Source organism: Ceratotherium simum, chromosome 15 (assembly GCF_057802395.1).
Source record: "Ceratotherium simum simum isolate JZ-2026a chromosome 15, ASM5780239v1, whole genome shotgun sequence".
NCBI classification, from domain to species: domain Eukaryota; kingdom Metazoa; phylum Chordata; class Mammalia; order Perissodactyla; family Rhinocerotidae; genus Ceratotherium; species Ceratotherium simum.
The window spans coordinates 58,798,148-58,824,187 of record NC_141914.1 but is presented as its reverse complement, the minus strand read 5'-3'; the positions used below and the strand labels follow the sequence as shown (position 1 = coordinate 58,824,187).

General features: G+C 43.7%; 1 protein-coding gene and 1 pseudogene across 1 annotated transcript in view; one reads left to right on the top strand and one right to left on the bottom strand.

Annotated features, from left to right (window-relative positions):
* PPM1L (protein phosphatase, Mg2+/Mn2+ dependent 1L) overlaps positions 1–24,148 on the top strand; it is a 284,988-nt gene extending 260,840 nt beyond the window's left edge. Inside the window, exons 3-4 of the mRNA XM_004424789.3 lie at positions 18,980–19,141; positions 21,905–24,148. Of these exons, the coding sequence (XP_004424846.1) occupies positions 18,980–19,141; positions 21,905–22,251 (509 nt within the window). The 3' untranslated portion in view covers positions 22,252–24,148. The remainder of the gene's footprint in view (positions 1–18,979; positions 19,142–21,904) is intronic.
* LOC147915221 (methyl-CpG-binding domain protein 3-like 2B pseudogene) lies at positions 8,313–9,036 on the bottom strand (annotated as a pseudogene).
* Positions 24,149–26,040: the final 1,892 nt, after the last annotated feature.

Genomic DNA, 26,040 nt, shown 5'->3' with positions numbered 1-26,040 from the left:
CTGCTATTGTGAGGCAGCCTTGGGGAGGGGAAAGTCAGCTGCCAGGTCATGAGGTCACTTGGGCAGCCAATGAAGCAACGCACATGGGGAGGAACTGAGGCCTGCCAAAAGCTGCATGAATGAGCTTGGAAGCATACCCTCCCCTAGGTGAGCTTTGAGGTGACTGACAGTTTGACTGCAACCTCAAGAGACCCTGTGGTACAACCACCCAACTAAGCTGTTCCAGGATTCTTGACCCTCAAAAACTATGTGAAATAATAAATGTTTGTTATTTTAAGCTGAAATTATGATGAGTCTATCTTATGTCCATTTCTTCATCAAGAGATGAAGTCACATTGCCTTATAAATTTACAGCAGAGAGCTAGTTATAGGTTGCATATAACAATAAGTGTAGTCAAGAGTTTTATTTTTCTTTTAAAAAGCAAAATTGACTCCATCCTGACACCGTTTTTATAAGCACATCTCCTTGGTGTGTATTATAATCCTCTGCTCTTCAGTAATTAGTCTGAAAATCACGTGAAAATTCTTCCGTTTCTTCAGTGGTTCTGCTTCTCACCAATTAAAGAAGAGACAGCCTGAGGACTATCCTTCTGGAAAATGACCCAGGTTCTCAGTGCTCTGCCCTATTAGAAAGCAGGCTGACTGATGGAGAAGCATGTATTTTTTTCCTCTGAAGCTGTTCTGGTATTTTATGAAACTCTCACCTCATCATATTTTAAATTATAATGCTTAACTTCTACCATTTAGCAAATTTAGGTGGAAAGCATTGAATGAACCTGCTTCCCATCTGCTGATCAAAATGAAGCCTGAATTAAATAAACTTTTTTTAAATAAATGCTAAAGTCTGATTTCCACAAGCCTTTGGATCTTTAAAAGTTGACTTCTGGAAAGGTGGTCCTCGATCTCAGGGAACATACACTCCCTTTGGAAACCGGTGTAAATCTACCAGGGTTGGGTCTAAGATGGGTTATTCCATTTGTGTACCCTCTTTAAAGCCACAGGAGTTTGCCAGATTCATGATCATACTTTGAAAAGTATTAGCTGGCCAATTGCTTGGTGCTTAATGAAACAGTACCTTCTTTTATCTCTGAATAACCCTTTACTTTCTTCTTTATGTTAAGATATTTCTTTCAAGGAGTGAAAGTTCAGCATTTTTAATCAACGTTTTTAAGTAAAATACATAGTTTTATAATTATTTCTAAATTGTAGCCTTAGAGATTTAATTCTTAAGTAGTTCCGAGATACTCGTTCCCCTCTTTTAAACTCCTCAGCTGGATGTCTTTCAGCCATCATAACAAGGGACTGATGTAACACGTGTTCTTAATTTAAGATCCGTAAGGCTGGGGATTTCCCCATTGCATGTTCGTTTAAATTTGCAAGCAAGCAAGAGCAACGTGTTCCCTCACTCCTTGTAAGGTTAAACATGTGAACTGAAAATAGAGCAAGAGAAAATCAAGTACAATGCAATTCAGCACTGTAGCATGTGGTCAAAGCTCTTACTATTAATTAAGCACAGAAAATTTCATGTGGGTGATTTGTGAACCTTCTCAAGTCAGGTTAGGGATTTGATTCTTTTTCATATTTTCTTTCTTAAGACAATTTTCTTAAATAGCATGTGGGTCTATATATATTCATATTTGCAACTTGGTAATGTTTAAGAGCTTTGACATTTCTTAATGTCAGTAATTTCCATATTGAGATTTGACATATATTTGGACTCATGTTAAATTAGATGTCCTAGTCATCGTCAAATTAGAAAAAGATTTTTAAAAATCTTTCTCTGGGCCGGCCCGTGGCTTAGCGGTTAAGTGCTCGCGCTCCGCTGCTGGCGGCCCGGGTTTGGATCCCGGGCGCACACCAACGCACCGCTTCTCCGGCCATGCTGAGGCCGCGTCCCACATACAGCAACTAGAAGGATGTGCAGCTATGACATACAACTATCTGCTGGGGCTTTGGGGGTGGGGGCGGGGGGAATCAATAAATAAATAAAATCTTTAAATAAATAAATAAATAAAAATAAAAATCTTTCTCAAGTATGGAAGAGAAAAAATAATCCCCTTTTATTCATTTATTTATTCAACTCTCCCTCATATAAACACACACACACACACACAATCCAAGCCGTCCTCCCCACCAACTTTGACCAACTCCTATTCATCAGTCAAAACTCAGCTCTCCCTCATACCACTGCTTGCCTGTCTCAACTTCAGCCACACTAGAATTGTTTGTCTAGTCTCTCCCCTCTGGCACCCCGTTAAACTGTGACTTCTTCACCTAGAGACTGACTGCACCTTTTGTTTCTGAGGCCCCAGCTCCTATCAGAAAGCAGAAAGTGCTTGTTAAAAGCCTGCTAAAGGAGTGAATAACTTTAGCCTCCAGGCTAGGTAGCGATGAGTTCAGCGGCTATATAAGCATCATTGATAAGCTCAGCCAGAATCCTGTTGCAACCAGAGTGGCAGGAGCCCAGCGAGTCAAGGACAATGCCGCCCTGGGGGTTACAGCTCCCTCAGGGCCTGTGTGAGGCCAGACCAACACGGGAAACCACGTGCTGAGGTGCCCTCCCACCCCGGATCCCTGCTGCCTAGCAGTTCTGCGCTGTCTAGGGCTCAGGACCAGCTTTGTGTGAGCAGGACTGCTGCAAACTTTTAGCTTATTCGGGAACTCCAAGAAGTAAAATAGGTAGAAACATTCTCCTAGTGGAGCCCTAAAGAAAATTCATTTACATGAATCATGCTTAATGTTTAAAAACCTTGTTTCCTATTCAAGTCATAGGTTGACTTCATTACATTTGCCTGGAAAATAGACTGGTGACAAGTGAAATAAGTACCTTCAGAGGCCAGTTCAACTTAGGGTGGCTTCACAAGGGCAGCAGGGCTCTGGGAGGCTTCACTTCTCAGCTGTCACCCAGAGGGGTACTTTCCAGGGATCCTGAGAGGCGTGTTTAGTGGATGTTCTGCTCCTTGAAGTGTTCTTATTTTTCAGTTCACAACATGTCTCCTGCAGGTCACAGATTAAACAGTTGCAGGTCAAGAGGGGATTTAGACCTACTTAGAGCACAGTGTTCCCCATTTAATTATAGAGTCTCCTTCGTTCTTAACTAACCTGGCAGCTCGTTTATCAGTTACGTTCAGGTAGCTCATGCCTTAAGTGTCCTTTTAAACCCTTGGGCCTGTAACTGCTAAGGCTTTCTTTTTATACCTGGAAAATGTGAGCCTTTAGGTTTTATTCAACAGAGGCTCAAGCTAGCAGCCTGGAATTAAGCCCCAGTTCTAGGGTGGTGCCCAGAGCGCTAGACTGAGCAGCTGAAATGCAGCTTAAGTCCTCGTTCCATTGCACATCTTAGTCCTGAGCCTCTTGCCTTGTCTGATAAATGGAAATTAATAATATCCCTCAGGGTCATTGGAGGAAGTATTTGATATCACTTTGCAAACTCTGAAGACTATCTAACCCTCTCTCTGATGCACTCCGGACATTACATTTTATATACCTCAGAGCCCCTTCCAAAGTGACTTAGTCTCAGGGGCGTGGGAGAGGATGTGTCTCTCATGCTGTTTCCAAACTGATCAGCTCCTCTCCCTTGCTTATTTCTTGGGCTTTGTACTTTCTTATTGTTTCTGGCCTACAAGAAAATCATATATTTATCTTCCAACTCAGCTATGATTTAAAAAAATTTTCTTAAATATTTTATATATTATTTGCATACTGTACCAGAAAGATTTGTCTGAATATCTAGATTGTATATTGCCCTGTATTGTTCTTTAGTGGAAGCAAATATAAACTTTAAGGAATCCTTAAATAAAGCTATTTGCTGCCAAAGCTGACTACTTCCTTGCCGCAAATTTTAAAAGCCTCCTTGAGAGTGTCAGACCTGGGTTCAAATTCCGGCTCTCCCACTCAAAGCTGTGTGACTTTGGGGAGCTTCTTGTTCCTTATCTGTAGGATGGAGGGATGATGATGATGGTGATAACAATAATAATAATACACACCTTGCAGGATTTTTGTGAAACTAACAGAGGTCAGGTATGTGTGAGCAGCAAGCAGTGTGCCTGGCCCATTGTAGCTTGTTGAGTTCATGACATTTCCCTTTGTGGCCTTGAGATTCTGGCATCCTGTAACTCTTTCTGCTTTGTCTCCTGCCCCCACCCCGGTCAGCCTCACCTCCTGTAATGTGACACCCACTCAGCAATGGCCTGTAGCAAGAAGAGGCTTACCACCTGCTACCTTGGGGAACTGGCTCTCCCTGGTCAAGGCTTCCTGTGCAGCACATGTGTCATTATCAGCCTGTTCCTGCTGCCCTCCACTCTCTGTCATCATCCCGTGTCCCTTTTTGGGCAGCAGCATCAAATCATGTGATGTTATGGTGTCATAGAAGTGTGGTGTCAGCAAACCCGGAGCTTTCTGAGCCCTACTCATGATGAGCCTGGGGCCTGGCATTCCCCCACCACTGTTCCTTCTTTCCCTGGAACTACACTGGCCAAAATGGAAACGGGAGGCAGTCAGGTTTATCAGTATTTCACTTGCATAGCCTCAGTCTTGTTACTGAAATGGCAGGTCGATTCAGTGAGGAAAATCAAATGACTGGACAAAAAAATCCCGTCATCATCGCAGACCATGGCAGAAGACCCTCAGTGGGAAGGAAAAAGATGCCTAACATCAAGGAACGTGAAAGTAAAAAGGACTGAATTTGGTAAAAGTGAAATAATTTCTCTAATTGAATCACATTAAATGTAGAAAATTTGGAAAAATTCAGCAAAATCTTTTTTTAAAAATTTAAAACAATTGTAATAACCAATATTCTCTTTTTGTTTCCTTCTAATATTTTTCTGCATATATTTATGCACATATGTATTTATTAAAGTAAATGAAATTGGAATAATATTTGGTATACAGTTTTTCAACTAAAAATGCTAATGTAATATATTTTTTAAGAAATTTTATGTACAGTTTTACTTCATTTTTCACTCATGAGCACTTTCCCATGACGATATATATTTTTCAGAAACATTATATTTAATACTCATACAATGCTTTATTATTTGGATATTTCATGATACATATTATATCTACTCATCTTGGTTATTTGTGTTGTCTGGCTGTTTTAATTAATTCTGTGAGGTCAGTCCTTGTTCAGGAAGCTCTGTTCACATCTCTGATTTTTTCCTTAGGATAAAATTCAAGAATTGGCAATATTGAGTCAAAGAGTATACACAAGTGTTTGTTCTATTCTTTGTTTTGAAAGTGAAATATGAAGAAATCCCTTCTAAAAAGCTGCTGCTTTCATTCATTTTTATTCTACAAATTCTTTACCTCCTCCTTTGTGCCAATAACCATATTAGGCTATGTGAATTCCTTACCTTGTTGCATCTTCAAGAGAGAGTTAAGGTCTCACTTCCTCCCAGTGGTCCTCCCTGCAGTTCTCCCCATCACCCACCAGCTCCCCAGAATGAGCCAAGCCCCCTCCCTGCCATCATCCCCATCCACACACCCAGGCTCTCAGTACTGTCATAGCATTTACCACGCTGGATTCTATGTGTCTGGGTCCATCTAGCCTTTAGGCAGTAAGCACCTTTGGGTTAAGGACTATATCTTGTTCATCTTTATTGTTCCAGCACCAAGCCTAGTAATTTGCACACAGTAGGCACTGAATGAGGGAACGAAGAACATAAAACTATTTAGTCAACATTCACATGCATGTGCACATGCACACACACCAAATCTTATATTATTATTAGGTACAGGAGATAGAGGTGTGAAAGAGAAAAAGGAGAAAGAGGGCCATTTTCGTGAAGTAACATGGTTGTGTTTTCTCAGTTGTAGATGTATAGATGGGATATCACTTTTTGGTGTGTGGCCACATGGGCCCGATGGAATTAAAGTTAGAATTTCATCAGATCTTTGGGGCAGCAGTCTTCCTAGACACATAGCTTTAGAGTCAGTTTTGTAGTCCACTGAGCCCAAAGCAACCTGGAGAGTTAATAATTATTGGATCAAATGTGCCCCAAATCAGATTTTGTTTTATTTACTAATCCAAAATGAACATAATTGAACAACTCTTATTTTGTCCCTTTAAATGGGGATATAAGTGAGTATGTTCTCTTTGGCTGGAAAAGATCATCTGGAAATAATTTATGTCTAACTGCAGAACCTGCCAATGGCATGCTTCACAGGGGCAAATTTGGCTTTGGAAACTATTTCTTCTTCCAGCTGAAATTCTTCAGTATAGGTATGTGCTAACTAACTCAGTGGCCAGGGAAGTCATATTTGGTTATCAAACATTATTGCTACTGGCTATAGCATTTTTACAATTAAATTTCATAATTTCTAGGCCAGGGTAAAATTTAAGATGTGCAACATGCAGTAGATAGATAGATAGACAGATAGATAGATAGATAGATAGATACACACACACATTTCACAGCTACAGAATAAACATGTGTAGAAATGTAACTTAATTTATTTCTCTAGAATTGAATGTAACTTAGATTTTGAGTCCATATTGGATCTGATACTAAAATCTTGCTGTATTCACTTCCAGGTATATTCCATAATTTTCTGATTTTTCTCAGGTTCTTATCTGTAAATACCAAGCTGGGTTTATGTTTTCATCCTCCTTTTCTCCAGGGTGATTGTTACTATCCTGGCATCTGCTGGGATGACCCAGGGTCTCCAGGACCTGAGATGGGAAGGCTCTGAAGCTCCTGAGAGCTGCCTTTCCTCCCGCAGGAAAGCCCAGCAGTTCTCAGCTGTTCTCTCTGCTTCACCCGAGGTTGTCCACGTGAGCTTCTCTTTCATCCATGGCCTCTCCATACTGGGGCAAAGGTTTATCATTTTTTGGGCTTTGCCCTGAAAAGCAAGGTCTGGGTCTTCTGTCCTTTGAGCTCCATATAATTCTTGGAGATCCACACGTCACAGATTCCCTCTTGTTTTCCTCTTTGTCTTCCTTCCATCTCCCCCACCCTTCAACACTGCCCTCCTGCCTGGCCAGCCTTACTTGTCAGGGGCAGCAGGAAGAGAGGACTCATGGGCAGGAAAACGCACTGCTCCATCTTCATGTGCCCATGGTTTAGTCCAGAACCGGGCCTGGTGGATGCTCACAAAGGTTTTTCTCTTGAGAATATTGTCTCTGTGAGTTTCCACAGTATCCTCGAAACTCAGAAGCTCAACATGACTATTTCTTTCTCTGCACTTCAGCCAGAGCCATCCTAATCTTCCCTGGGACAATGAGTGCCACAGTGAATGAAGGAGGGTCATGTACACTCAAGGGGGCAGGAACTTCAATTAATATCTCCAAAGGTCGTCCTTCCAACACATGTATATGTAAATAGGTTTATAGCTATGTGGTAATTTAAATAAAGATAACTTAAAAACCTCAGAGACCAGGTTTGTTTTTAATTGAAACAATAGGGAAGAGAGTTGACTCTACACTGAGAAAAAAGGTCAAAGAAAGTGTAATTCCCTGTTAAGCACAGAATGCATCAGGCTGTGCCTCTCATTTCCAGCCTTCTCCCCTTTTCTCCCTCTGCCTTTCTCCTCTCTGCCTTTTATTAAAAAGCAAATGCCCCTTTTAATAAAGCTCAATTTTAGAAGTTCCTATTTTACCCCACCCCCATAGCATTCATAAAGAAGCAGAGACCGTACTTGTAATTTGCTGGGAACCCTAAAGAGAAGTGAAATATCTCACTGAAGAATTCTCAAATGAAATGAAGACATGAAAAAATATAGGCAGTGCATCTCTGGCTTATGTAGAAAGAGTCAGAGAACCATGAAATTAATTTTATTTACCACTAAAAGATAATGGACTTAGAATCCAGGTTGTATTATGTAATTATAAATTAATTCCAGTAGCATGCTATCATCTGAACTAAATGTCAGCAATAGTTATGAGAAGTATGTTAATGAGCATCACAAGAGCTTGTCTGGTTACTTGTACCTCAAAATAGTCATGCCCAGAGAGTACAGACGAAGGCTCTTACAGCAAGAGGACCTACTGTGGCTTTCTAAGACTCCCCAATGCATGTGACCAGTTTAATAGGAGGTGACTCTCTTTATTTATTTATTTTTTTGTCTCTCAAAAGAGTTTAATAAAGTACAATTATAAAATGACAAAGCATCACAGTCCAGAGCAAAAAGAGGGGTTGACATTAAATGAGGCGAGTGAAACTGGGGGCTGTTCATGGGGAACCACTTCCCCAGGGCCACACTTCTTGGCTTCTTCAGCATGACCTTCTCCTATTTTCCATCAGGTCCCAGAACATCATTTTTGGCTCCTTGCTCTCTCTGCCTCCCTGGCAAACGTGGCTGCCCTCAGGGCCTCAGCCGGTCTCTCCCTTGCTTTTTTCACTTTCTGACTCTGTCTGCGGATGTCTCCATAAGTTACGGGCTGTCTGTAGAGTGGGTGGGGGAGACCGAGACCCACTCCTGGGATCATCTCTGCCCAGTCTGAAGACTATGTGGCCGTGGGCTTGAGGCTGGGGTTTAGAGACCCAGCACCAACACAGCCCAGGGATTCACCTGGACCACCTGGTGCAATTATATTTAAGGTATTTGTGATATCAAAAGTTCTTAAAAGTTCTCCTTCACTGCTGCAGGCCTGGAGTCCCTGCAGTCTCCTGTGTTCACATACTTGCTGGGACTTCTGCAAGGTCTCCTCCCATTGACTGTACCTGACCTCATTGCCAGGGTGGAAGTTATCCTTGTAACTGGCCTCTTGAAAGTGCAGCTGGTGAGTCTTATAGGAAGTGCAGACCTTTCCCGATGTCTCCGCTTGGTCTTGGCTAAATGGACCTGTCTTTTCTTCTCTGAAGTCTGGGGCATCATATTTCTTTTGAGCTTCCCCAGAATAGACTGGCTTGGAAAACAGGCCGATGCAGGTTCCTCCATGGCTGCAGAGTTGTCCTGCTGACCCCACTCCTCATGTGCAGACAGCCCGTGGATTGCTGGAAAATGCCAAGTGACTCTCTTTAAATGTTCATACTTAACTGAAGAGGAAGGATTAGAAGGGTGTCCACAGGCCACGATCAAGTGTGAAATACACATTATTATTATAGCAGTTGAAATGTGAAGTTGAAGAACATTTCAGTTTCATAGTGGTGTTCAGTAGCATGAGATGACATATCTTAACTCTGGTGAAGCATGAAAATTCAATGAATACACATACCCCCATTAAATAGATTTTCTTATTTAAGGTGGCACAGTTCATTTATGGAGAAGACCTTTCTGGCATTCAGACACTGTTTCTGATTTCTTCTAGTCATTTTATTAATTACTATATGTTTGCTGAGGAAGAGCCCAAGTATACCTAAATCTAGAATTAAACTACACAGCACTAGGATTTAAGATAATAGAATTTGTCATCAAGTTGACTACCTTACATTCAGCCAGTGAAACTCAGTGGCTGATATTTTTGCTTATGCAAAAATATCAGCCAGTGAAACTCAGTGGCTGATATTTTTGCTTATGCAAAAATATAAGAGAGGAAAAGAAAATTATAATTTGTAATAGATCTTCTTCTCAGAAAATGTTGTTCCTGCCACTCTGTCCTCCAACATATGATGAGGGGAAATTGAGGCAGCTTCGGTTGCAAAGGAAGACCCAAAGAGGTGCCATTTGGAGGGGCCCTCTGTCCGTGCCCAGTCTGCAGGACTCACATAAGCCTCCCTGCATACATGGGAGTGTCCTATCCCTGCTTCCTCTATTTGGGAGCCCACAAAGATAGTTTGCCACCCCAGTCCTTCAGGTCTTGCGGGAAGAAGGCCTTAATGTGTTCTTGGTAGCACTCAGATGTGGCCTCAGGTGTGTTGCTGTCGATATTTCACTCTTGCGGGTTGGGCTTTAGAGCTGCTAGGATTCTCTGTGTGCATTAGAAACCCTCTAATGTGCTGTTCTGCTGAAAATCCTCACTGAGTGACCCTCTCCTGTGGCATCTTTCTTCCTGGGGTGAGCGGGGGCGGGGTGTGGCCTAGAAGCAGGGTTGCCCATGTCATTGTGCGTGTTTGACTGCACAGCTCTGGGAGGCACTGTTCACACCGTGGTCGTTGTCAATTTGAATATGTATTGTGGCCATTTTATGGAGATGGTAGTAAAGTGTCTTAAGGAAGAGATACCTTTTTCTGGTTTGCACAAAAACATTAAATGCAGGCTAGCAACAGCCTGCCTCAAGGTTGAAAGCAACACTCTGGCAACACTGGGCGAGTTCTGCCCCTCACTAGCTGCGTGACCTTGGGCTAATCCCTTAATCTCAATTTTACCATCTGTAAAATGAGGATAATAGTACCTCATAGGCTGTGAGGATTAAAGAAGTTACATATGCCAAGGACTGAGCATAGAGCTTGACACAGAGCGAATGGTCAATATATGGTAGCTCCCATAATTAGGGCCATACGTGTCTCTCTGCACACATAGATCTCTTTCCAATCACTTTCCATTCAAGGCTCTCATAGCATAAAATAACTTTCAAACTTACTGTAAGACTCATCTCGCTGAAGCTATTGATTTGTGGTATGAATGGTTAATTAGTATTCATTCAATAGCCTCCTTCACAGAGTGAGACATGTGTCGGGATTCTCCCAGCCCAGCCACACACATTACTGTAACTGAAGAGGGCCTGCCTCCGAGAGAATTTACAGCGGGAGGTGCAAGGACTCGGGCAATAGATGAGAGAAAAGAAATAAAGAAGGAAGGCTCACTCTTTAGTTTTCCAGACAACGGATTGTCCCTGACAGGTCTGTATCCGCCGTGGTATTACAAGACTGGTGAACAAACTCTAAGCAGGTCAAACTTTGGCGGACTTAGACATTGTGCAGACAGGGGATGGGGGCTGGGAGTCTTATCTACCAGCTGCCTGGCCATTTATCTGTGTTTCAGGCTCATCACAGACCGGCTGTGGGAGGCAGGGCTGGCAGCCCTGCTGACAGGGATCTTATCATCCCCGTGATTCTTGCGTTAATGACTGGCTTTGCCTGCTCTTTTTCCAATATGTTGCACATCAATATAAGTTCTGTCAGTTACCAGGCCCTGATGTCATCTAGGCCCTGAAATTGTGTTATTGAACTAACATTCATTGTCAAATCTTTACAGGATAAACCTATTTCTCCTCATCCTATAAATGTTGATTCTCCTTTGCTGTGTGTAATGAATGGCCTTTAGGCTGTTGTTTAACAACTTCACTGAAATCCTCTCTCTCTCTTTCTCCCGGTCTCGAATGTGTGTGTGTGTGTGTGTGTGTGTTTGCATGTGTCTCCCCTTCTCCCTCTCCCCCTCCTTACCCCTTGTCACCCCTTCTCCCCCTACCCCCAATTTCTCTCTTTCCTAAAGAAAAAAAAGTCACTTTCCCTTACTGTCTTACAAAAGACTTTATGTCACAGAGGGAATCACTATTAGCACGAGCAGTGTGGCATGTATAGGAGAGTGTCCACGTGCGTTATGAAGCAAGGCTCCCGAGGCATGTTGTTAACTCTATCCAGCTCTCTCCACTCTGCCCAGCCTCCCACCTCCACCCCAAGAATGTGGAACTGCAGGGTCACTCATAAGTAAATGTTGCAGTAAGGTGAACTTTCATAAAATAAGGATTCTCACGACTCCAACTTTTAAATCACATCTGTTTGCATGTAGAAAGAGGGGGTGGGGAGTGTGAGAGATTGAAGGTGTGTGTTTGGATGGCTCCCAGGGCAGGGTGTTGTGCTCTGAATAGAGGTTGTGCATGGCGCCGCTCAGAGATGAGGTGAGGCTGTGCAGCGGGAGCCTAAAGGCAGCTGAGGCTCACCTGTCCATCACCGAGTCACTGATGGATGGTCACTGATGGTCTAGGCTGAATCTGAACTTCAGCTGTCAACAGTGCCACAGTCGTCATTGTCACTGCTGTTCCTCTGGGCCTTTTTTCTACCTATGCCATCCTACTACCACAACGGTCAGTTCTGTTTTTCTGTTTTATATCTTGTAAACTTTGCTTCATGCAATGGATATGCTCCTGAAATTTTGTGACTAAAGTGTAGTTTTAAATAACATGTTAAATTCATCTTAATACAGAAAAGCATAAAGAAGAAAACAAAGTGGTCTAAAATCCCATCACCTGATAACCCTGTTAATATTTTTTAAAAAATAAGATTGTGTATATTTACATGGTTAGAGTATATATATTTACACAGTACAAAGGTGTGAATTGTACAAATACTACAATTAGTACAAGTTGTAAATTGAAAAACACCTCCACTTTTCTCACCACCACCCCAGTCCTTACACCTCCTCAGCGTAGGAGTCTGTGCCGTGTACAAAGCACTATTATAAGAATACAGCAATGAGTATTATAAGAAACACTTTATTTTAAAGGACTTTCTAATAAAAAATAGTTTAAAAAAAAAACAGCAATGAATAAGGCATCGCTCTGGCCCTAAAAGAGGCTGTTAGTCTAATGAGTCAAAGAATCATTTGACCTACAGTAACCTTTTGTTTGGCTTGCACTGTTTTTTACAATAAAAGTTGCTACGTTTAAAAATCAGGAGAGTTCATATAAAAATGGCTTCCCTTGAAAAACCTGAGGAACTGTTCACAATGGGCCTGCATTCCCGCGTGGCAGTATCTTCATTGCTGAAGAATTGCTGCCTCTTGAGCATGCATTCTCCAGTTTGCCACAAGCCCCACCACTCCGTGTTGTGGACCCAACACTGAAACTTGATGTCAGTTGTGACTTATCATCATGCTTGCCCTTTCTTAGAGTAGAAAAACATTTTCAGAACCCATGTTCCTATCAAAAGTAGGGGGGGTTGATAGGATGGATTGGAGTTGGCAGTTCCAATTCGAGACCACCAAAATATTTAGGTTGAAAAGGGTCGGGAGATAACTAATCCCAGCTGCTTGCTTTTGACTTTGGAGAGCTTCAGATGCCTCTGATTGATCACGATTGAGAATTTAAATGTTCCAGCTTTGTTGAAGTTTATACAGCATCACAGTTATATTAAAGGAAATTCACGTCACACTGATCAAATTTTTTGCTGATTTACAAACTTTTCTGTAACATGTACCAATGTATACTGCAAAAGGGGATGAGTTGATGGGGACTATTCAAAACGCAGACATGTAGAAACTGGCCACAGAAATCATTCCTTCTGAGGGTAGGAATAGAACAGCTTAGAGCAGGAAGAAGTGCCGATTGTGAAAGCTGTGGCCTAGTGGAGGTGGACAGTCCAGGTATGTGACTGGGCAGGTTGTTATTCCTAACTGACACCTAGTTTCCCCATCTGTAAAATGGGGATAATTTTGCCTATCTCATAGGGTAGTGCAGATTAAGTTATATAGTGTAAATAAAATGTTTGGCATTATAGTAAAATGCTTAAGCAGTAGGATCTGTCATTGTTATTACTGAAGTAGTAATTCTGGATTCCCAGGTTTTTCAGTCATTTGGGCATTCGGTACGTATGCATTGAGCCATGTAACCATGGATAAGACACTTGAAGTCTCCGAGTCCCATTTTCCTCATCTGCTTAAAGGGGGAGCAGTGCCCGCCCCTCCCCCACCCTGCCGTGGTGGGAAACCAACTGCAAGTGTGTTTGTGAGTCACTTAGTGATGTTTATTGTGCTGAACAAATTGTTATTACCACTTTATTATTAATCTAACTGAGAAAGTTTTTAAAGTGTTTATAACTAGGGTTTTTTAAGATGCCTGAGATACCCCAAGTTACTTAACCTTCATTAGGATTTACATTTTTCTCAAGTTCAACTCATCAAATGAATTAAGTGCTTAATATTACCCAACCAAAATATTTAGGTAAGTCCAGAATAGATTTTCTTGTGTACCTTTACTTTGTCTATATCCCAGAAATTAAATCAGAAGAGAGAATGGTTTAGAGGAGACTGATGAATAATTTGCATTTGTGTGTTTTTCCTAAGGAAAACAAGAATTAATAGGACAACACAAAAAACGTGCCACTTTTGCTGAAGTACAAATTGAGGTCAGAAGCAGACACAGATTGCTCATGTAATGCCCACCATGAGGCCCCTTTATGGCTTCACAAGGCGCCACGGCTTTGGAAGCTGTGGTGAGGATGGAAGGCCTACCCGTGTTCCAGTTGCATTGGGCCAGGAGCCTGGACTGGAGAAAAGAACTCAGGACAGGCCCGGGCTGGGAGTCCTCTCCACGTCCTAGCAGTGTGGCTGTGAGCACGTGTTGTATGTGCACAGGGGGCTGTCATGTTTTGGTCAATGTGTAAAATGTATTTTGCTACAGCTGAGTATCTCCCTGCTGTGGCGATATCTGGAAGACGGTGTACAGTGTGGTATTGAACTGGATCGACGTGCTCAGAGCGAGAAAACAGGAGCTTAGCATAATGTCAAATCAGGACCAAAGAGACAGGGTGTGATTGTTTATTCATTCATCTATTAATTCATTTATTCAGCAAATACTGAGTGCCTGCGATATTCTAGACGTCAGCATCATAATAGGGAAAACAAGCAGACAGTGTCCTTACCCACGTGAAGTGTACATTGTACAGGAGAAGACTGACATTAAATAAATTGTTTAAATAAATGAACAAGATGTTTACATAATTGTGTGTTGTGAGGGCAATAAAAGAAATAAAGAGGAGATGAGATCCCCTGTCAGGGAATGCCTCTCTGAAGATGTCACATTTGAACCAAGACGTCACCATATTCTGGTGTCAAGGACAGGGAGATAATACTGGGAGGAGGGAACAGTGAGTACAAAGGCCCAAAGGTGACAAAAGGCTTGGCATGTTTGGGCAACAGCAGGGAGGCCTTGTGCAAGAGAGAGAGTGGTATGACGTGACACTGGGCAGTTGGGGGGGGCCAGACCACGCAGGACCCGCCACCACTGTTTCTCACAGGGCCTCTGAAATAGCGCACTGGCTGAAATGGTGGTGGTTTAGACTAGAGTCAGCGCAGTGAGAACAAGAGAACTGGAAGGGTTACGTGTATTTTAGAGATGAGGGTGACAGAACCTAATGGTGGATTGAATGTCAAGAATGAGGAAAAGAGAAAAACCAAGGATGCCTCTTAGCTTGAGCAACTGAGTGGATTGTGCTGCCATTTTCTGAGGCTTAAAAGTTAAATAACTTGCCAGACCTCACTCAGCTAGGACACTGAAGTCTAGACTGTGTGAATTCACTTTTTTAGTTTTTTTTTAAATCTGTGAAGTGAGGTTATTAGGTTAAATTTCCAAGATATCTTCCAGATTGCAATTAAGTTCTCATCTAGATTAAATTATTAATATAGAAACATCCTGAGGTTCAGAATCAAGTAAGATTGTCAGACTCTGGTATTTTTGATAAATAGTACTATGATGGAGTACGTCTTCCATCTCAAAACTAGTAGTCAGAATCTTGGGAGTCTTTTTTCTCACACATACAAAATAACAAGTGATTTTGTCCATTTTCTCTTGGGTACCGTGTTCTTCTGGAGTTTCTGAGCAACAAGGTAGTTTGATCTGTGAAGTAAGGTTAGATTATAAACTGTTTCTTATAATCCTGAGCTATGACTGCCAAGCCCAAACAATAAGTTGCTTACACTGAAGCATACTGATATGTTTTAGATCTTGCTTGAGATCGTCCCAGGATACAGGAAGTTTCTACAGAGAGGGAATGGTGACATTTCAGTGATCTAAACACTGCCTGCAACTCTAATTCCACCATCAGGGGCTCACCCATTTTGGCCAGGTCTAAGATTGTATTGCTAACATAGACAGTCCCCACTTCTCAAAGCAATACATTCCTGAAATCCATGTTAAGAGGTAGATCTTATTCACCCACAGAAACAATGGAGTTGTGTTCTTGACAAAGGAATTGGCGGGCCTTGAATCTCAAGTATATCCAACTTAAGCAAAGCAGCCACACTCTAAATCTCTTATCGATAAGCCTCTTATTGAACTATAAGACCCTGAATCAGTTAAGATACTACAAGGAACACAAAAATCCAATTTAAAAAGCCTTAAGCAGTAAAGACATTTATTGTCTCACAGAAGGAGAACAGGCAGTTCCAGGCTGGTTCGGCAGTTCCGTGATGTCTCAGGGACTCAGGCTCTTTCCCTCTCTGTCTCCCCTCCTGGCACAGTGCCTTGACCCTGAGGCATATCCCGTCATAGTTGCAAGATGGCTGCCACAGTTCCGGGAAACACGTGAGCCAACACTAGGCCAAAGAAGTGGGTTTTTCTGTGTCCTTTCTGTTTTAGTGAGAGAGAAAGCCTTTCCCAGAAACCCCAGAGAGATATCCCCTGAAATCCTTCTCCATGGAACACCCAGTCCCCCATCTAGACTCCAGGACAGTCCGTATCCTAGACTTTCCCTGCTTTCCTTTATTTCCCTCATTGTCTATGACCTGTCCATTCTGGTTTTAATCTGTACCCTACCCACTATCCCTACATTTATTTTATTTTATTTTTTTAATTTTATAATTTTATTCATTTATTTTTCCCCCAAAGCCCCAGTAGATAGTTGTATGTCATAGCTGCACATCCTTCTAGTTGCTGTATGTGGGATGCGACCTCAGCATGGCCAGAGAAGCGGTGCGTCGGTGCGCGCCCAGGATCCGAACCCAGGCCGCCAGTAGCAGAGCGCGCGCACTTAACCACTAAGCCACAGGGCGGGCCCTATCCCTACATTTACTACATTAATTCAGATCCTCATGAACTCTACCTATTCTCTCTGCTTCTCGTTTGTCTTCTACAATGCCACTGAAATGGTCTTTTTTTGTGAGGAAGAGTAGCCCTGAGCTAACATCTGTTGCCAATCCTCCATTTCTTGCTGAGGAAGATAGGCCCTGGGCTAACATCTGTGTCCATCTTCCTCTATTTTATATGGGATACCACCACAGCATGGCTTGACAAGCGGTGCGTTGGTCGGCACCTGGCATCGGAGCCTGCGAACCCTGGGCAGAGGAAGCAGAGTGCAGGAACTTAACTGCTAGGTCACCAGGCCGGCCCCTGAAATGATCTTTTAAAACATACATCTCAGCATGTCACTATCTTGCTTAAAACCCTTCAGTGGTTCTTCATCACATATATGATTAAATTTCAATTGTCTTTCTAGCTATAGAATGACCTCTCCCCTCCTTTTTTTAAAAAAAAAAAATCTTACATGCATCTCAATACAGCTAACAATGGAAGTAAAGCTGCTATGGCTGACATGGGGGTGTGGCAGGGGCCCACAACTCAGCCGGGTGGATCCCTCTGCTTCCCTCACATGGCGACCCCGAAGCCTTTCCCTGGATCCCTTGTAGCACAGGCAAATGGAAATATCCACTAGACAACTGATGTGGACCCCAGGAGAGTGTGAACCAGCTAGCGGCACAGCTGGCACAGCTCAGAGGGTGGTGGAAGCCAAGGTCAGGAACACGTTCTGGCCGAATGTGCAGAGTGAGAGGGAGGAGGGCCCCACAGAGAGACGGCGCCAAGAGTTATAGTGATTTGATGCCCCAGCCATGTAGTATCCAGTAAAGGAATGTTTCCATCTCACCTTTCAGACTCTAAGAATGTGCCTCGTAGGAGAGTTTATGCTCCGATTGTGTTAGACAAGTTAACCCAATCAGATGCTTGAGGACAGAGGGAGGCGGCTGAAGACCAAAATGCAACTAATATCAAAAACTGAGAATAATTTCTAATTGTATGAATTGTTCTTGTATTAACATTTCATTCTTATGGTTTTTTTTTTAAAGGTTAAAAGATTTGTGATTTGCTTTGATAATCCCCAAGATGAGTCTTTTTTTTCTTTCACGAGACTTTTCATATCAGAAATCCTTACTTAACCAACATTTCATGTGTTTCCATTTCTGATCAAGGCAGTTTTGAGTTAAACAGGCTTAAGTTTAACTTTGTTTGAATTTCAAACCAAACTATAATAACTGAATATGCTAATTATTCTAATTATTCTCCCTGCTCATGATGTTGACCTGTGTTTATTCTTTATGTCTATTAAAGAATGCAGTCTTTTTTGTTTTCTATGAAGACTAAAGAGCTGTTTAGGTGCAGTTTACATTCTGTTATGGAAAATGACCTTCTTATTGAGGAGGGAAATATTAATGAAGACTAATTGATAAATAATTTTAACAAGTCAAGGTGTTGTCACTTTGAAGCAAGAGCTTAATGGGCTGTGCATTTCAGCAGGTATTTGCATACGCAGTGTCTCTGTCACAGGGAGGGGGAGAGAAGGAGAGGTGGACAGGGGCACCAGGCAGGTGATGAGGGCAGTCTCCAGCTAGCCCAGGCTGGCCAAGTCTGCTTTTACACTCTTTCAGTCCACGAGGGTTTGAGGAGAGCTCGTCCTTGTGTGTCTCGAGTAGGCTCCAGGCAAGCAGGTCTTCTGTCTTGCTTCTCTCATGACTCTGACCACCCCCAGCCCCCACCTCCTGTCTAGGCCTCATTTCTGTCGTCATGGTAGGGGTTTCTGCTTCTACCTTTGTAGTCCGCCCCCATCACACCCTGGAGCTGACCTGTCTCTGGCCACCAGTCTTTGCTGTCAGACGTTACGTAGGCAAGTTTGTATGAGCAGCTCCTTCACGGCTCCCGGTGGCTCCATAGGATCTGGGTGTTGTCATCTGTCATTTACTGGCTCTTCCAGGCCTTCCAGCTGAGGATCCCACCCGACTCCCATCTTCCCCACTTTCACCTGGGAATCACAGAAACTCAGCAGCAACGAGAAGCAGAAAATATGTATCAATTGTCTGAAGCTTCAAACTGATTTTGTTTCTCGCCTAATCCTTTTAAATGTGATATGTGTTTAAATTAAGAGCAGCAGAAACAAAATGATTTGGGAAAATAGTGATCTTATCTTAGCCTATTTCAGTGACACTCTAAAGAAAATTGACTGTCAGATTCAATCAGTGTTGTTGAAGTGAACAGCCATCATTCCTGGAGTGGCTGGAGTCAGATTCTCACCCAGCAGGAGCGGTTTTAATGACTGAGGAATCCGGTAACCACAGAAGCAGCCTAACCTCAAAGCATTGCTGACCTCCCACATTGCCTCTCTCTTCAATTTTTCAGGTACAACATGTTTGATTGCTCTCCTATCAGATAAAGACCTCACCGTGGCCAACGTGGGTGACTCAAGAGGGGTCCTATGTGACAAGGACGGGAACGCCATTCCTTTGTCTCACGATCACAAGCCTTACCAACTGAAGGAAAGAAAGAGGATCAAGAGAGCTGGTGAGCTTGTGAAGGCCTTCCGAGGACTGTCTGCCGTCCTGTTCCATGGACAGGCGGCTTGCCTGGATAACCCCGGGGGATAAGATGTGCAGTTACCCAGTGATTAGTAGATCGGTACAGAGGCTGCTGCTGAGGTAGCTGAGACCAGACTTTGTAATATCTCCTGTTAAATAAATGGCCGCTGAATTTGTCCTTCTTCCTGGCCAAAGATTCCTAAAGGGCCAAAAATAGCCCTTTACTATTTGAAGGCTAATGAGATCTTTGGGCCCCTTCTTTCTGCCTCATTCTCACCTCTTGTCATACTCCATTCCCCTCCAGTCACGCCAAACTACTAACCAGTCCCCAAATGAGCCGTGTCTCTGCTAGCTGTGTACCTTTGCAAGTGCGTCCCCACTGTCTGGTGGATAACAATTACTTGGTCTTTAAGACTCAGTTTAAGAGTGTCCTTTGGAAGCCTTTCCTGTCACCCTGTGCAAAGGCTCCCCCAGTCTGGGCTGGGTGCCCCTTTGGTCTCTCCCCGGCATCCCAGGTGGACCTCTTGGGTCCCCTTGCACGACATATGGACATACCTGGCTCTCTCATCTGCCTTGTCTTCCCGACTATGAGCTCTTTGAGGGCAGGAACTGGGTCTGTTTGTCTCTATAATCGCAGCACCTAACTCAGTGCCTGGCATAAGTTACTATTCCAGGGAGTGGAGGGTCCCTTTTTCATTCATTTTTTCAGCACCCAGGGGCTGGGGATACAAATTCACATTCTGGAATTGGGATAGGGGTGGGGAATGGAGTAGACAGACATTAACAATAAAATAAATAGGTAAAAATAAGTGCATTATCTGGTATATTACGAGGTGGTAACTGCTGTCTAGTGACATAAAGCAGGTAAAGGAATGGGGAGTGTCAGGGGCGTCATTATAGGTAGGGTGGTGAGTGCAGGCCTCATTAAGGTGACATGGAGACAAAGACTTGGAGGAAGATTAGCAGTTGATGATGACATTTTCATAATTTTATGTGGGGGGATTCTTTTCTACCTGTGGAAGGGAGGAATCCTTCCCTCTCCTCCCCAGACTGACACTTGTGCCTGCAGGCTCTGGGTGCGCCAGGTGGCAGGCCCAGCTGCCAGGGGAGCTCATACACCCTGGGGCCCTGGCCAGGGTGGACCCCTGCTGCCTCTTGGCTCAATCTCTGCAGGTCAGCTTCTGCCCAGAACCTCATCAACATTTGCCTTTTCACAGTAGGGACTGTGTCAAGAGTGTATTTTATAGCAAGGCTTAAGGGACAAGGATTGATTTTATTATTTTTAAGTGTATTTTCTCTGACCTCAGCCTTCCTTCTATCCCCGTCCTACTTAGCATGACAATATACTGCAACCAGTCTGGGCCAAATACATGTTGGTCCTTCTGTCTCCACCCCTTATGCTGTTTCCAACAGCAGTGATATCAGCCGCAATATACTGTGTGCTCACTCTGCGCTGGGAGCCACGCCTCGTGCTTTACCTACGCTTTCTCTTTGCCTTCTTTCTGAGGTTGGTAACGTTATCCTCATTTTACAGCCAAGGAAGTGGAGCCTCAAAGAGGCGTGTGTGTCCAAGGACACACAGCTAGTGAATGGTGAGACCAGAACTGAGATCCAGGACAGTCTGACTCCAGAGCCTTGCTCTTGCCCACCAAACTGCACTTCCTGGAATGTTCTCATACATCCCTGCCCATGGCAGTCCTACCCATCACTCAAAGCCCAGCTTTAGTGCTCACTCCTCCCTGATCATCACAACCAGACATCATCCCTCCCTCCTCCCTCTGTCTGCAGCATTTAGGGGTACTAGTCTCCCTGGAAGAAGATTGCTTTATGCTGGTAGCTGTTAATACATGTGGCTTTTCCCTCCTGTCAGACTGTCTACTTCTTTAGAGAAAGGTCTGGATTTTGTGTAACTTTATAGCCTGCAAATTGCCTTGCATGGAATATATATTTAATAAATATCTAGCAAATAATATGTGAATGACCAAAGTTCTAGCTACCTTAAAGAAAAAAATAATAATATATAATATTGAGTGCATGTTATAGTCAGGCACTGTGCTAAGATTTTATATGCAATAACTCCTTTATTTCTCCCAACAACTCAGTGGAATAGGTACTATCATTGTCCCCATTTTGCAGCCAGAGAAACCTAGGATCAGAGAGAGAGAGTTTCTCCTCCAAAGTCACAGTAGCTAGAAGTGACAGAGCCAAGAATCAAATTGAAGCAGTCTGATCCAGAGCCTGAGCTTTAACCACTGTGCTAAAATACGCTGTTCTTTCACCTGAGCATATTTGGGGAGCTGTTTTGAGATCTATACAGGCGCACCCAAGGGTGGCCTCCAGCTAAATGAGGTATCCCGGTGGTTGTCTCTGGTGCCCGTCCCCCTACCTTTCACCTCTCCTTTGCCAGTCTCCTCAAAGCCCTACACTAGTGCCCCCTAGAGTCAGTCACTGAGCTGCCAAGGTGTTGTTGAGTTCACAAGATGCCCTCACCCATACGTATCTCCCAGCCTCAATATTCGTATTGATATATTCTTGAAGGCCTTTAAGATGCCCAGGATGAGGGCATGAGGATCTACTGGTGTCGTGTGAAACCTCAAGCCATGCAGCAGGAAAGCTGCTCCTTCCTGGCAGTGCAGGGGTGGGGTGAGGGGAGCACATGCAGGGTCAGCCTTTTGTACTTGCACCGAGACTCTGCCAGGTGGATGAGATATCAGCTGGTCAGGCTAACGGGCTCATTCTCTCTTTCCAGGTGGTTTCATCAGTTTCAATGGCTCCTGGAGGGTCCAGGGAATCCTGGCCATGTCTCGCTCCCTGGGGGATTATCCACTGAAAAATCTCAATGTGGTCATCCCAGACCCAGATATCCTGACCTTTGACCTGGACAAGCTCCAGCCCGAGTTCATGATCTTGGCGTCAGATGGCCTCTGGGATGCTTTCAGCAATGAAGAAGCTGTCCGATTCATCAAGGAGCGCTTGGATGAACCTCACTTTGGGGCCAAGAGCATAGTTTTACAGTCATTTTACAGAGGCTGCCCTGACAATATAACAGTCATGGTGGTGAAGTTCAGGAATAGCAGCAAAACAGAAGAGCAGTGAGCCCTTCAGGGTCTCAGCTGCCTTAGACTAAAGGACTTTCAACACACTGGTCTCTTTTAATGTAGTGAAAGGTGTGGGAGTTGCATTAGGGTCATCCATCCTGGACACGGGATCCCCTCCCTGGCAGTCTTAGGTCTGTACGCAGTGATAGACAGAGGGTGCTCTTGGCCAACGTAGTTGAGAGGCTGGAAAACGGTTTCTTCATATTTCCCAACTCTTTCATCCAGTGTTTCAAATATATAAATATCTAGCTGTAGATTCACATGTATGACGTGAACGGCATATGTGCCATATAGTCTCCCTTTTAAGATTCTCTTCAAGACCCTTGCGGCGCCCTCCGGGCATCCGACTTTGTATCCTCTCTTTGGGGCGGTGAGCAGGGCAGGCTCCCGAAGCGGCGGCGGGGGGCCGGGGGCGCAGGTCACCTGTGAGTCGGGGCATGTGGCCACGCCCTTGCCAAGGGCAGCTGTCTGAGGATGCTTTGTCCTCCTGAGCCCAGGATTTCTGCTCAGCAGCGGCCCAGACACAGATTTGGGATGGTTTATTATTCCGCGCCTGCTGTTGGAGACTGAGGGAAGTGGGGAGGATGAGAGCCGCCTGCACAGCAGAAATAACCTTTTTCCCTCCCTCCCTTTATTAGTTAAATAGACTTTGTGTACCTAACCCGACCAGTCTTTGTGCGTTTGTCCTAACTGTGCATGACCTTAACCTTTGGCTTACCCTTACCTTATGGACTAGGCTGCTCTTAACTTCACCACCACCACCGGACACCATGGTTTTTGTCTTTCATCACCAAGAAACCTCTTAGGGGAAGCGAAAAAAGCAAATCACTGTACCACAATTCCTTCCGTCTCTAAGGGCAGATAGAGGAAAATAATGGCTGAATGAGTCACAGTGCCCCTTGGGAAGTCCGCTGTTCGCACTGGGAGAGAGCTGGTGAGGTGACCCCCTTGCAGTGAGCTCCAGCTGCCAGTTTTTGTGCAGGTTTTTTTTCTCTCCTATTCCAGTAGTTTTCAAGTGTCTTTCAAGCAGTCTTCTGAGGAGCTGCAGCCTGGAACTGCATGTGTGTACCTTGAAGCCGAGTACAGAGTTCCCAGTGCAGTTTGGAATTTAGTGGTGAGCTACTGGGATGTGCTTCTCCTGGACGATAGACAGGCAGCAGCCTTCGACTTTTGGTTGCAAATGACCGTCTGTACCAGGTAGCTTTCCCCAGGCAAACGCGAGCTGCCCCACACTGCCTGCCCTGCGTTCAGTGCAGCAAAGCTGGTTGGGGACTCAAGCTTGAACCTGTATTGTTAAGCTGCCGGAGTTATTTTGGGGCCAGGCTTGCTGTTCTCCATTTCCTATCACCAAAGTCATGTTTTCAATCTTAGTATTTTATAAGTTAATTGACAGAAATGCTGGGTCATCCTGTTTGCCTGACTGAGATAGCTCGAACAGCCAAATAAGATTTCCTTTGCATTCCCATCCTCTGTGTCTGACATGCCAGGGTATCCTGGTTTTGTTCTTTTTGAGTGGGCATTTGTTGTTATACTTTCTCGAAGGCCCCATTTACTGGCCACCTCTTGCCCACAGTGCCCCTCCCCTGCCCTCCTTCAGCTGTGGAGCTTTCCAGAAGCAGCTTCCAGGAGAGCACTCTAGAGGATGAAAAGATTCTGTTGTGGCTACCAAGGACTGTTAGATTCCTCCAAGCACTAACCTTTTCTTTGATTGCAATGAGAATTAATAATGACTTCCCAAGAGATTTGCTTACTTTTGTAAACTGTAACATTAGAATTTCCAATATTAGAACCCTGGTTATTTTTTTAGCCATAGAATATTCTAGTACAAGATATCTGCCGCCATTTTAGATTGAAGTGTTTGCCTATTGAAAGACACTGAACGTTTGGATGTGTGCATTTGGATGTGTGCATTTGGGGTGGGGTCGGGGGGGAATGTGGGGAACACGCGGGTTGTGATCAGTGATGGGACCCTCAGGCCAGGTGGCCTGAGTTTTCCTGGAGATTCAGGACGTTCTGACTCTGGAGAGTTAGCAAAGCCCACCGTCTAACTGAAGGTCAGGACTAAGTAGTCTCAGCCTTTTATGGTACGTAGTCAATATTCCTTTTTAATTTTTATCTTAACCCCAAAATTCACAATAAGGGGAAGAGATTTTTAAATTTCATGATCATTGTTATTGTCTAAAATGAAAATAGTAATGTTTTGGTGAAGATGAAAAAAGCTACTAAATTAGTAAATTAGTGTTTATTTTCCCTGCAAAATGTCTTAGTAGATGGTGCTGAGTGCAGGGGTGCATGACTTTCCCTCTGAGGTTCACAAGGCGTGTTCTAAGTTTTACTTTGTAGAATTAATTCATTTCTGACTTTAACCAAGTAGTGTGTGTATTTCCTAGTCCCTTTCTGCCTCTTTTCCTCCCACTTTGACTTATAGATTTTTAAAAGATAGAAGTTCTAGGCAAAATAGTGGCAATGGTTAATAGTTACATCCACAATCAGAGTACTTTGCTCCCTTCCCCTGTCCTCCTGGGGCGCTCTCTCCCTGACCCTCTTCCAGCTGTTGGGGTGGGCACACATCACCCCCGGGTGCCCTGTGGCGCACAGCCGCTCCTGTTTTCTAGGGACTAGGGAAGGTTGAATCTAACTGTAGAGAAACTGATTCGAGAAGTTTGCATGTGAGGCTTCCCTAAACAGTACTGCTAAAGCTCTGGAATTGTCGCCCAAGGCTGCCTAGACTCCCTAGCCTGAGTTCACATTGCCAATAACCCCCATGATGCCAGATTTTGGGATAGTTTTTACAGTCTTTTAGAAATGAAGCTGGGAACGAACGAGTATGTGCTTATGAGCCCCCAGCAAGATGCCAAGCCCAGGTCTTCATTAATGCACTGCTCTGCTGCCGCTCCCCTGGCAATTTGTACTCTTAAAATAGGTTAGCATTTGGAGGGGAGGGAGAGAGCAGGAAAATTTTTAAAAATTCATTGTATTTTCAATTCTCTAATCAAAAGAATAAACAATACTTATGTGGAAACTCCAGAGCTAGTTCCCAAGACCTGCATTTATTTTATGTGACCAACTTGCCCAAGGCACTCAAGTCTGAAGTCCTGTTCTAATATAACCTGACTGACCATGTGTACACATTACTGGTAGCCAGTGGCTACATTCTATTCCTCGCTGTGAATCAAGGTACTGGCCCCTTGAATCTTGTCCATGTGATAAGAGTATTACAGAGAGTGTCTGATAGAGTAAAGGAGCATATGCAATCTAGATAACTTAAAACAGGCCTTATTTCATACAGCTGTAATGATTTCAACCCAGATACATTTTGTGCAAACAGGATTGTATTTCAGTCCTATCTGAAGTGATTCTAGGAAACTGATTACACTATTGAACTGGATCACGGTGTATCTGGCAATACATGAGGGATTCACGAAGGGAAAGATCACTCGTTCCTTTGCCAGGCACACCTTGATTTTCCTGATTTGTTCTTCCTGAGTTGTTGCCAGATCTAACTCTTGCAACTGTGTCAACGCAGAAGGTTTAGAAAGGGCAACATTTCATTTGAAAGTACAGGAATACATACTTTGGGTAAAGCTTTATTTTCCAATGATCTCAGACATTTTCTTCCTTCTTATGACCCATCATTAGACTGATCTTCCCTTAATATTCTCCCAAAACTGCCTTAGCTCATCACAGCAGCATTCCTGACCCAGCTCTGCAGAAATGACATGACTATTAGATACCATGCTGGGCCTATTTAATTGCCTCTGGATTAAACTGTTTTTTTTGTTTTTCT